At 43.0% G+C, this 13,060-nt stretch overlaps 1 protein-coding gene across 5 annotated transcripts in view; it reads left to right on the top strand.

The window, feature by feature from the left end:
• The window catches only part of SETD2 (SET domain containing 2, histone lysine methyltransferase), a 77,197-nt gene that overhangs the window by 41,519 nt on the left and 22,618 nt on the right, over positions 1 to 13,060 (top strand). For 2 of the 5 annotated variants that reach the window (XM_088653706.1, XM_060281006.2), the window contains exons 11-13: positions 547 to 681; positions 2,056 to 2,178; positions 3,345 to 3,992. In XM_088653706.1, the coding sequence (XP_088509832.1) occupies positions 547 to 681; positions 2,056 to 2,178; positions 3,345 to 3,992 (906 nt within the window). Of the gene's footprint in view, positions 1 to 546; positions 682 to 2,055; positions 2,185 to 3,344; positions 3,993 to 6,965; positions 7,224 to 13,060 lie in introns of those variants that run through there. The other 3 variants (XM_035128849.3, XM_035128848.3, XM_088653707.1) reach the window with 2 other exon arrangements.

Below are 13,060 nucleotides of genomic sequence, written 5' to 3'. Positions count from 1 at the left end.
AACCCAGCCAGATGGGCGGGGTATAAATAAATTATTATTATTATTATTATTATTATTATTATTATTATTATTATTATTATTTATTATTATTATTATTTGCAAATTCTGGTGTTTGTTTGTTTTTTGCTGGAATAATCATTCACCCAAATTCAAATATTGCTGGAATTGCAGAATTAATCAGGTTGAAAAAGACTCAGACCACTGTCTTGAAACTGAAACCATTCCCCCGCCCCATGCAAAACAGTCTGAATAAATTTGGCCCTGCATGGGGAAGGGTACGTTTTTATCATTTGGATGCAAAGAGCAAGCAGGACGAAGGTCAACTGCGTTGGAGCTCCCTGTTGAATTAGGAAGTTTCTTCCTGCTTAGGATGCATTTGATCTCTCCGCAAATTGTAACTTCAGCACTCTGGAAATCCAGTGTGACCTAGTCCAAACCTTTCCCACTAATAAATAAACCCTCCTTCCGAAAAAATGCCAATTCGCAAAGGGTTGGGGGAGGTAAGTGCACTTGTACTTTGTACAACTTTTCTTTTGGTTTTGGTAGGTGGATGGAGAATTAGAGGCACTCCTGGAAAATGGAGAAGGACTTTCAGATAAAAATCAAGTTCTCAGCTTGTCTCGGCTGATGGTGCGAATTGAGACTCTGGAGCAAAAGCTCACCTGTCTGAAACTTATACAGGTGATTATTCCTTCTTTTATTTGACCTGGAAATGGTTGGCAAAGAAGTTCAATAAATTCTAATTTAATATTTCACTTTTAATTGTGGGGCTGAGACGTTTTGAGGGATTGAAGTAGCCTTGCTTGGGGCAGGGGGCACATTTCCAACTTCATGGTATTTTATCCCTCATCGCACCTACAGATGGGATTCTGCTTATGGCAGGGTTACATGACCCCTCACTTTTTTGACTTTTATTCACTGTTTTATGTAGTCCTGTTTTATGTAGTCCTTTGTTAGTATTAGGACTATCACATTTTTCATTGCTTCTGTTCTCTGCCTTACAGAGAACAGAGAACCTCCCCCTTAGTGGAGGAGCTAGACCTGAAGAGTTCTCGTGTTTCTGTTTTCAAAGGAGGAACAGCCACTGTTCCTTTGTTCCTTTAGTCATGGTGCAATCTGAAACCTATTGTTGATCCCAGCACAATCTAACCAAATTGTGTCTGCATAAGACCTCCTGCCCTCCCATCTTGTTACAAAGTGCAGAGTTTGGGCTTTTCCATCACAAACATCTCACCTGCATGGATGTGGGCTACAGGTTAGCCACCCCGATCATCTATTCAGCTTTGCTGAATAGAGTGGAAATGCAATTGGAACTTAAAATGTATGCACAATGAGCACAGTTTTTTGCTTTTTATGTTTGATGTATTTTGCTTGTGTGGGCTTTTAGCCACAATAAAGAATCTACCACAAGAGCACAGTCACCTTTTGCAGCTAGCAGTGATTGACAATAAGAAAACTCTTGGAATTGCTGGGTAAAATAACACCTTTAGTGGCAAAGGAAACAATGGTCTCTATTCAGATTGAAATGAATAGAATTAGATTTTTGGATGCATTGCCATTCAGCAGTTTCAGATTGGAGCCTCCCTTTGAAATTGCTTTTTACAGTTGTCTGAGGGAGTAAGTTTCCCAGAGCTACACAACGAGGCCTGCCAGATCTAAGTTACAAAACATATATCGGAATAATTCTTAGCTCTTCAGACCATGGACATGTTTGTTGCTTAGTGTGAAGCAGTTCTACCCGATGATGGTGGATTTTTGACTTTAGCATAAGAACATCAGAGGAGTCTGGCTGGTGCATTGGGCCAGTGGCCCTTCTAGTCCAGCATCCTGTTCTCACAGTGGCCAGCCAGATGCCCATTATCAGGAGCTTGCAAGCCATACTGGGTCCAGCATCCTGGTAGCTCAAACCTTGCCGTGTGTGTGTGTTCGTCCCGTCCCCTCCACTTTTGCTTTGTTAGGTGGTTGTCTGCTTTAGTTTTGCTGGTTTGCAGAGACAAGTAGCTGTGTGGTCTCTTGGTCATTCTCTCTCCCTTCCCCCCTTCCTCCGCTTTACAGAATACTCACTCCCAGGCGTGCCTGAAGACGTTCTTGGAATGTCATGGATTGTCCCTTCTCTGGATTTGGATGGCAGAGCTTGGTGATGGCAGGGGAAACATAGCCAACAACTTGAAACTCCAGGTAGAGGTCAGTGGCTGCCTTGGGGGGGATTTCTATGTTGCTGCGTTTTCAAAAACAGCTGCGCAAGAGTTTAAGTCAAGCTTCTAACTTTAGCTTCTTGTCTTTAGTTTCTTTATGGCTTCTCCCATTCAAACCAATTTGTGAGGAAATCAGTTGCCATTCTAAGAATCATGTGGTCAGTGTGGGGTGGAGATTCGGAAGCCATTTTCCATTCTCAGTGCTGCTTCTGGCTAATTATTCCCAACATTTGGGACCCTTCCTATTGCTCTCTACCATACCACTCACTAGCAAAACAATTAGATTATAGTTCCCAGTGCAGAGGTGTATTTCCACAGTTCAGAACCTGGGTTTTTGAATGCACATCTCTGGTTGTGCTTTTATTTGGAAGGGACTCCAGCAATCACTGTAGTGTGTTTCTGGCATATAAACAGTGCCAAATTAGAGAGGTCATTTCAGAGGTCAGGCCTCCATCTGGGTCTGCTTACATCCTCACATTGTTAGATAATTTGGTTCTTGTGTATGTGACCTACTCAAGTCATGCCTAGCATTGTATAATTGCTCGCTGACATTTAATTTACCCTTTTTCCCCCAAAAGGGTTTTTTTCTGATTTGTTGCCAGAAATTTCAGGCTACATCTGCTTAAGGGGCACTCTGGTTCAGTTCAGACTTTCTCCAAGCCATGGTTTTGAGGATTGGGAACAAGCTGTGGAATCATACAATCCCCCCGTCCCCCGTTTAATCATGGCTTTTCCTTCCATTTCCTTTTTAGCAGTAACCATAATTTGCAGTGCTATTCAAATCTGCAAACTATGGTTAGCGCACTTTCCCCATGCAAATCAACATCTGAAACTAAACTTTGAAATGAACTTCTGGTTTGAAGGGCACATGTTAGCTATTCTATGCTGATTCGGACATCACAGCAAATTATGCTTAATGCTAAGAAGGAAATGGAAGAGGGAAAGAGGGGGAACACTTGACCATGGAGCTTGTTCATGAACCTTCAAAGATGGAGGATAGTCTCAATGGAGCCCCAGTTAGTGTGTCGGCAGAGCATACAGTGCCTGCAGATTTTGTAGGCCTTGTTTTGCCTCGAAAAAAAAATCTAACTTCAATCAAACCGACCATTCCTGAAAGTTTACAATTCTCATTTCATGTTCTGTGATCAGATTATGAAGACTTTGGAGCTATTGCCTATTCCCAATAAAAACATGTTGGAGGAGAGCAAAGTGCTTCCGATTATCCAGCGCTGGGCTCAGACTAAATCTGCTATTCCACATCTCAGCGAAGGAGATGGTTATTCGAGTGAGAACACATCACGGGCTCATACTCCACTCAACACACCCGATCCTTCTGCTAAGCCTAGTGTGGAGGGTGACACGGACACGCCCAAGAAGCTTGCTTTCCGGAAGCTCAAGATCATAAGTGAAAACAGCATGGACAGCGCCATCTCCGATACGACCAGTGAGATTGAGCTGAAGGAGGGCAAAGAGGAACTTGAGCATCCAGACAGTGTCCCAACAGAGGCGGCAGAGGAACAGCCACCCCAGCAGGAGCCTGGCAAGGATGCTGCTGCCGAGGCCTCAGCAGACACCAGCAAATCTCAAGCTGTCGAGCAGGATGTGGAGCCTGAGACAGAGATGAAAGAGACCTCTGCTGCAAAGCTGGAGGAATCTGTGGCTGCAGAAACACCCTCTCAAGATGAAGAGGAGGGCGTGTCAGATGTGGAGAGTGAGAGGAGTCAAGAACAGACGGATAAGATAATAGATGCAAGTGATTTGGCGACCAAGCTTCTAGACTGCTGGAAAGACCTAAAAGTAAGTTGGCTTCTCTGTAGCAGATGCTTTTTATCATTTAGAGGTAATGGAGGTTTCTCACAGTTGACTTGTTTCTCTATGCAAAGTGTGTGTGTATTGTGAATGACTGCAGATTTCCTCTTTTTCTTTTAGCGGGAAATCCAAATGGGCCAGGCTAAAACTTTTTTTAATGCCTGTAGAGAAAACCTTATAAGCATAATTGTGACCTTTTCTCCTCACACCCACCCTATTAGCCAGTAGTGTTGAATGATCAGCAAACGGTGAAGACTGGGAAATGAATTAATTATGCAGTTTGTATCCTCTATTCACAAAATTGCATCTATGGGCCCTGCTTGGTAAAATTTGGATTGGAAAGGGGGTGGGATTTGTTGTTCACATGACAAACTAGGGGAAATACCTTCCATTAGAAAATGATTTGACCAAAAGCTTTCCATAAGTATTCTGTTTTTCCTTTCGAAGCAAAAGTGTCTACACTTCGTTAACTGGCAGTTAATTAGATTGTTAGCAAAAGAGATATACTTCAACTTTGCAAAGAGAGCATTTTTCCCCATTAATTTAGTATTGGTCACCTGTGACCTAAAATATCCTGATGTGCCCTCACTAATTTTACAGACCAGTGCAACTAGCTGTTAATGAATGAAATAATCAACAGGTTTTTCTGCTAAAAATGCTAAGTCACAAGAATATGTAACAGTGATTTGAATCCGTTTGGCAGAAAAGTGAACTATCACCTGTCCTGAAAAACATAGGCTGTCTGCTGTGAAACATTTGAGGAAATGCTGCTATCCTGTTGTGCTTTTTTGCAAGAATAGTTCGCTACTGATGTTTTGTGTCATGTCTTGCTGCCTTTTTTATTAGCCTGGTGGGAGGAAGGATAATGGGGGTGGCAGGCCACAGTGAGATCTCTTTGTACTTGTTGTCTGTGAGATGCCAGAAGATTCAAACCACCAGTAGTTACTACTCCCGTTTGGCTAGATTAGCTACCATGTAAGAAAACAGAAGCAGAGTAGCATTTTTTCCAGTTAGCCCATTTCTTCTTGATCAGTGGACAGTCTTTATAGCTCTTTTGTTCTTCCTACAAGGATATATGTGGGTAGATTCAGTGGTACTTAGGGCTGAGGAAGACAATTAATAATATATGCCAGGCTGTCAAGTGTCGTCTGCGTAAAAATAACTTTTGTGCAACTTGTTCTTTCTGCCTAGAGTATGCCCAGTATATATTGCATCTTGAATGGGCTTAGGCCAGGCATCCCCAAACTGCAGCCCTCCAGATGTTTTGGCCTACAACTCCCATCATCCCTAGCTAAGAGGACCAGTGGTCAGGGATGATGGGAATTGTAGTCCAAAACATCTGGAGGGCCGAAGTTTGGGGATGCCTGGCTTAGGTTTTGCCTGTGAGAAGCTTTTTCTCTACTCAGAAAAGGGAGCAGGCCTTGGGCTTGCTTGCACCTTGTTCTGCTCTGTCCCCAGGATGGAGATTTGAAGAAAGGCTGCACACACCATACATTCAAAATACATTTTACCTCCCCAAAGAATCCTGGCAACTGTATTTTAAAAGGGTGCTAGGAATTGTAGTTCTGCAAGGGGTTCCAGTGATCCTTTGAGGGGGGGGTGCTTTAAGTGTATGCAGCCTTAGTGCAATAGTGGTTTACTGGTATCTGTACCCAGGAGCTCCCCAGATCTGCTTCCCATGCCCAGATCGAAATCCCAGAGTATCATTCAACCAGTTCATGGAGCTCCTGGGCATATATGAACCCAGTGCCTGCCACTTTTATGCAGGGAGAGGTAATTGTGAGTATGTAGCCACTCCATCAAGCCACATCAAGTAGAATAATGTTCATATCTGCAACTCCTTAATTTGTCTACATTCAGGGCTTTGTGTTTGATTTTAACCCCCCATACCTACTTGTCAGTCTATGCCCTGATGTTGAGGATTGAAAAGAAAATACAAATTAGTTGTAAAAAAAAAAAATCAAATCAAAAACCTAATTGTTGTTCAGTTGTGTCTCAGATACGTCGTCTTGTGAGGATTCATGGTGGGGTTAGCATGAAATCATTATTTTCTTGCTAAGTTATCTTTCTACTCTCCCTTTCCCCTTTTGGGGATAGCTTTGGCTCAAGAGCAGTTTGCTCAAATCTGTGGTCAGCTATGGAATCATTATCCATCAAAAGTCACTGTTTGGGATTTTTAAGCCCTTTCTGTTGCAGATCACATCACATAATCTTGAGAAGGTCAATACATGGTTTAAAATATTGGTGCCAGTATTACATATATTGATCTAGAGGACATAGATTCTGATCTCACACTCAGTGCAGTAGCATCCCTATAGCCTAAACCAAGCCCCTTCCTTCCTTTCATCCATAAAAAAACAATAGTCCTCCTTTCTAGATCCCTGTGTTTGGAAGCTGCTGTATGACAACACTGAATTTAATCTGTCCTGCACTGCATTACGATTGCGCTAAGAGTTAGCTGCTTCTGTCTGACATTAACTGCTTAAAAAAAACAAACCTCCAACGTATTTATGCTCGGAAGAGATGCCTGTAAACGGCATCGTTTTTACCTGATGCAAGAAAACAGTTGGGACGTGTTGTCTCTGAGATAAACATTTGTTCTGCTCAGGGCCCAGCCTTTGTGAGAATACTCCGCTGAGCCTATTGCTGTCAGCAATAAACTTACTTTCTATTTCTCCAACTGCTGTGTTTGTGATATTTGGAAAAGCCATCGTGCTATAGTTCCCGGGCTCCACGCAACGGTCTCTGAGATAAACATTTGTCCTGTTCCATGCCAAAACTGATTGATGTTGGTTGCTTTAGGGTCTTCCAACCCCGTAATAATTAGTCTGGAGTGCTGGTCATCTATGTAGCGTAGACTGAGTGGGCGGGAGGGTGTGGAAAGCTTGTAACATAAAGCTATGTCCTTCCCGACCTCTTGATGCTGACCCCTTTGTAGTAATTTCAACCATTTCCATCCAGCTTCTCAGGGCAGCCAGGAGCTTGTTAACATCATCCCCAGCTGACCATGAGTCTCCTTTTCTCAACTCCATTTTCAACTCCGCCCTGAAGAAAGGAGAGAACGTAGCGTGCGTACTGTGAAGAAAGCAGGAAGATGGTTGGGAAGCTGGATGGTGCATGAGAAATATAATAGGTGGAAAAAGAGAGGACAGAGGTGGCTAACTCATTGATGCCGACGTAATTTTGGTGCGTCCATTGCCGGCAATGGATGTCGCTCTGGGAGAATCCCCCTATTCCTGGCGGGGAAGGATCGAGTGAGCTATTCTTTTTTATATCTATCTATCTATATATATACCTCTTCACACAAAAGACAGCTGCTGCGGCTTTTGAGCGTTCAAGGCCTTCATGGGCTTGAATTCCAGGATGAACACCAGCAAAAGGCAGCACACAACCCACTGCAACCACACGCATCACACACAAAACCCCAGACCGGGTACGTTTTCAGCACGGGTTTCTGCAAGCGTTTCCTGCCAACTTCGGAAATGGTGCATGTGTCTCCCTGTGCTGAAAATGTGCTCCGAACTGGGATAGGCACGCAACAGGAAATGGCTAAAAACCAGCATAGCGCTTCGTTTAGCTCGCATGGAGACCTGCCATTTGACCACTGCACGTTTGGGCATAGGAGAAAAACAGGTAAGTGCCCCAGGAAGGACTGATGGAACTTTGAGGCCTTGGCGGGGAGGGAATCACAGCATCTCTTAAGGTATGATGGATAATGGTTCCATTGCTGCCCACCCCATAGGATTTGAATGGCAAAGCTGCTTGTGGGCATCTGTGGCCACAAACCATGTGAGGTCTTTACCTCTTTCACTGGAATAATTTGATGGATCAGGAAATTATGCTTTCAACTCAGCATGAGGACCAATTTAATCAGTCTGTAGGTAGTAGTGTGGCAATTTGGTGGTTAGTGGCTCTGGTTCTTATTTTCTGGCAGGAACTTGGAAGTACATCACTGTGGCCAGATTAAGGCTGGCCCTGGATTAGTTCAACCTGTTTCCTTGAGGCTAGTTTTGTGCTGTGTGTGCATAGCAGGGTGATTACCCTTGCTGTCACTCAGTTACTCACGCAGGTATGTAGGGGTGCTTTAGGAAGAGATCAGAGTTAACAGCAACCTGGAAATGAGAACTTCTTCAAGGGGTAGCCGTTTCTTTGGGGCATTTCAAGGTCTTTCTTTTTTTTCTTTTTGCTCTTTGGACTAGAAACACAGAAGTGTCATTTTAGTCCTCTTTATTCTTTTTTATTGGATTTGGGCTTTGCTTCAGACGTACCGGTTGTGTTACTGGTCTGGTAACAGCTTAGGGATTATAGGTTTCTTTTTAAAAATGGTTTCATAGGCAGTAATTGGCCCTCCTACTCTCTCTGCCCCCATTTTGGTCCATTTACTGTGCACCCTTCCCATTCCTTTCTCCACTTAGTTGCTTTCAGTTGGCCAATATGGCAACTCCTCGCAGCCATTGGCTGTGCTGGCATTCCACGCAGGGGGCTGCGCACTGATAATTGAGAGAAAGGGAAGAGCATGGGTTATGGTTATGGCTATAGTCATAGCTACCCCAGGTCAAGCTCTTTGCTCTTAAGATACATTAAAGGCACGGCAGGGAGGACCAATCTGGAGCTGTTAAGCTGCTTTATGGGCAAGTTGCTGCATGTTAGCATTATAATCCCTTGAATATGTGTGGCATAACAGTGTTTAAGGCATGGGCCCCATTTCGGGACTGTCTCTGGCAGACCTAAATGCTAAATTCTTATGCCATGGAATTTGTCCCACTAGCCCATGTTGAACTGGCCTGGGCCCATTTATTACTAGCACTTCCTGGTTAAAACGGTGAGGGTTTTTAAAGCAGGTTATTTGTGCATCTTTTATTTGGGAAGCTTGAGGGGTTTCCGACTTCCAGTTCTTGTAAAAGTTTACAAGAACTTCTAATTCTTTCTTTTTTAAAGCCCAATACTCTTTTGTTAGAAGAGGCAGAGATTAACTGGTGTTGCACCCCAGAATTTCAAGCCTTTAAAACAGGCTTCCTCAACCTCGGCCCTCCAGATGTTTTTGGCCTACAACTCCCATTATCCCTAGCTAGCAGGACCCAGTGGTCAGGGATGATGGGAACTGTAGTCTCAAAACATCTGGAGAGCCAAGGTTGAGGAAGCCTGCTTTAAAATGTTATGAGAGAGGTGTGTAAGTGGTAAGAGCTTAAATAGCAAAACAGCTCATTGCTGCTGTTGGGGACAAAGCAATTACCGTACCTTTTCCGTTTAGGTGCTTACTAGTGGAGCAAGCTTTTAGCATATTTCTACAGAAATCCGTATGGATTTTTATACGGCTTCGTACTCTCTTAGGTGGTTGTTGTAAGACAGATCTGAAACTGGGAAGTATACATAGGGGAGAAAGGCAGTAGGTTGGGCTGAAAGACAATGCAAAGACTGTTCTGTTGAGCAGCCTTCCCAAGACCCAGGAATGCTTCAGGATGGAAAGGTGAAGGCAGTTATCCAACTCCTTCTCCCATACCTGTGTATTACTTTAGCATTAAGCCATGCCCTTTGTGTTTCTGTTTTATCTATAAGCTAAAAACAAGTTTGTAGCTCCTATGTACTAAGGTTTTGCATTGCTTGTGCCAAAGATAAGGTGTCTTTTGTTGTTGTTGTTGTTGTTGTTGTTGTTGTTGTTGTTTATGGTGCAAACCAGTTGAATAGGTGGGGGGGGAAGAAAGTAGAATGAAGAAAGCATGAATAGCATATGATGTAAATAAATAGCACACAAACCCTGGCTTTGTGTTAATGGCAATCTAAATATACCCCAATCCCCATAGCTGTCAGAAAGAGGCTGCTAAGCATGTTGGGTGTGAAGGAAGAAGATAATAAATAGGGAAGAAAATAGGACTTAAAAATTCACTCGCCTAGCCTGCACTATGGGTGTGTCTCATTTTGCAGAGTAATCTTTCATTTTCCCCATGTGGCCAAAGGATTCCCCCCCCCTTTTTTGTACTAAGTTTTTAAAGTTTATTCTCAAAACAGTAATTTTTTCCCAGCCTTGATACAGTTTCCGTAGCCTTCAATTCTACTGTAAGATATTTTTATTTGGCCTTTCAGTAACAATAGTGAGGCAGAAGGAGGAGTTTATTGCTTAGACCTCTCTGTGTGCTTTGTTTCAGATAACCACATAGGTCACACGGAGACAGTCTATATTGGAGCCTTTTCTTTTCTTTGTAATAATTCTTAAGCAGTCAGTCCAGATTTCAATAATAAGGTTAATGTATGAAGCCAAAGTGTTCGATGTTTCCCTCTTGGATTTTTTGCTATGTTAAATATTTTGTGGATGCTTCTATGTCCAAAAATAAAGATAAGTTGCCTTGGCCTGCATCCCAACTGACTGGTAGTTGTCCTTTATAGTGATGAGGTATAAGTAATTTCTGATTAGGGCACAGAGCAGAAGAGTAATAAAACAGTGTCTGCATTACAAATACAAACGTAAACTGGTTTTCCTGTCAACAGTTTTCATTTGTTTAATTGGTTTAGATTTAATCACGTCCCCAAAGCTCAGAGCAGATAACAGTATTTAATTGGCATATGTAATATTACATACAGTGGAATTTTAAGGGTCATTAAATAAAATCTTACAAACAGATCCTCAACCCAGAGTTGCTTTGAGCTTGTTAACATGTGGCTTTGCTCATCCTCATAAACAGCCTGATCTTTCCAGCTTACACATTTGGTGTAACTAATATGAAGTGTGTGAGTGGGGATTGGGCAGGGCAGGGTTATTTAAATGGCTGCTGGCAATACCGTGATCGAGGCAGCGCCTTGAGCAGTCGTTGGGCAGAAAATGTGAATAGGCATGCATAAATTGTAGAGCCAAGTGGTGTGTTTTTTAAGCCCAAATTGACAATGGACCGCAAAAGGGCATTTAAAGGGAGATGGAATTTAGAAGCAAATGCAGGAAGCTAGAAAACCAATACTGGTGAATTAGGCAGAAGTCTGTGCATTTTACTTAGTAATGAGGCCCATCAAACTCAGCGTGACTTGCTTCTGAGTAGCACTGTTGAAAATGCAGGGTTGGGTTTTGAAAGTGGCGTTGAAAAGTGGTCAAATGAGAAGCCTATTTAGCAGCCATCCCTGGGCTGCATCGAAAATGGTCTTGCTTATTGCGGGAAAAGGTGCAGAGTGTGAAATAAATTTAGGAATTGTGAAAGAAGCACTTCCCTGAAACTACCGTGGGTAGAAATTCCAAGAAGAAGAAGCATATCTGCTATAAGGCGTCTCCACTCAGTTGACCACTATCCTGGCACAATGGCTGACAAAGTATTCTCAAACCAGGTAAAGGTCAGTTTGAGTCATGGTACAGAGAGAGGCCAGGATCTAAAGGAAAGTGGCACTAATTAAGTCCAAGTTGGCTTCAGGCTTGTTTTTCTCCAAAAACCAGTTTCTATACTGCGTGGCAACTATATTCTGAAACAGAATGATGTGTAAAACAAACATGGTGAAATGTTTGTTTTTCAAAGGTGGTGGGGAAGCTAAACAAGTCTTCTGGTCCATTAAGCCCCACACAGAAGTGAAAGGACCTCTGATTCCACACACGTGAGTGGTGGAAATTGCCAAGACAGTCTTAATACAGACATTTAACTTCTAGAATGGGAAATGATTTTAAAAAAATAAACAAGGGGATTAGTCGAAGGGAAGAGGAATATTGTATCTCTTTAGGAAGGTTGCAGTTTAGTTAAACCAACTGTAATCGAGTAAACTAAGATGTATGCCACAGATTGGACGAGACACAAACAATCCAAAAGGTTGTTTTAAAAGCTGAGGAAAGAAGAATTCTTTAAAAAGCACAAGTCAAAATAAATAAATAAAAACTAAACGTAAACATAACTAAACGTGAAACTGTGATGAGGAAACCCAAGGTGGAACCTAGAAAGTTGTCTTGTGCAATATTGACCATCAGAGTTAGAGCCCAGGTGAGGGGAGACTTTCTGGGAAGTGCTTTTAACAAGCTGAGTACCACGGCTACGAAGGCCCTCCTTCCAGTCACCACTTGTCCAACTTTAGATGGCAGGGAGAGATGCGGAAGGTTCAGGCAGGTTCCTGTGGTGGAAGACAAATCGCTCCTAGCCACATGGGACTGGATGAATTTATCTGGTCAGATCCAGTTAGACGGTGTCTATTTCCATGCCTGTTACAACAATTGGATAGCTCAGTCATTAGAGTGTGAGACCCTTAATCTCACAGTTGTGTGTTTGAGCCCCCCAATGGGCAAAAATATTCCTGCATTACAGGTTGTTGAGCTAGATAACCCTTATGGTCTTTTCCAATTCTACAATTCTATGAACCGTGAATTCTTACGGTTACGAAGTGATGACTGCTAGCTCCAGATAAAAGTGATCAAAGGTAATAAATATATTGCTGTGCAGGGCATATCTTTTTAGGCGAAGACTTCCTTACATGTGGGAACTTGTATGGCTTTAAAAGAGTCAAATTCCAATTTAAAAGAGTCAAATTCACGGAGGCTAATCCTATCTGTGCCTACTAGCCATGAAGTCTTTGCTGTTCTCCCATGGTTAGAGGTATTATGCATCTGTATACCAGTTGCTGGAATTCACAAGTGGGGAGAGTGCTGCTACACTGAGGTCCTGCCTTTGCAGGCTTTCCATGGCCATCTGGTTGGCCACTGTGAAAACAGGGTAAGACCTGACAGCCGTTTCTACCCACCCCAGTAGCTGCTGTGTCAGAAGCAAAACCCCACACATTGCTTGGCAAGCAGCTGTAACAGCGAAGCAGCAATTCTGAACCAGCAAACTTCGAGAAAGAGAAGATGTGTTAGAAGCCTCCCCCTTTGCAGTTGCTCAAGAGGGGCAGCAGCTGATATCTTCTAAGAGGAAAGGTGCCATCAAAAGTTGGGTTTTGAGCCCTTCAATAGCTTAGCCAGGGAAGATCTTGGTGTCTTCCTGCCTTGGGTGAAGAACCTGGCTGTGATCTGTTCGTGTGGAACCTGTCTGCTTTCAGATGTTGTTGGTGTAGAACCTCCATCCTTCCTGGACCATTGCCTGGAGCTGGTCCAACAACATCTGTAG

This window comes from Zootoca vivipara, chromosome 11 (assembly GCF_965207765.1).
Source record: "Zootoca vivipara chromosome 11, rZooViv2.hap1.1, whole genome shotgun sequence".
In the NCBI taxonomy this organism is placed as follows: domain Eukaryota; kingdom Metazoa; phylum Chordata; class Lepidosauria; order Squamata; family Lacertidae; genus Zootoca; species Zootoca vivipara.
This window is presented reverse-complemented; position numbering and strand designations above follow the sequence as displayed.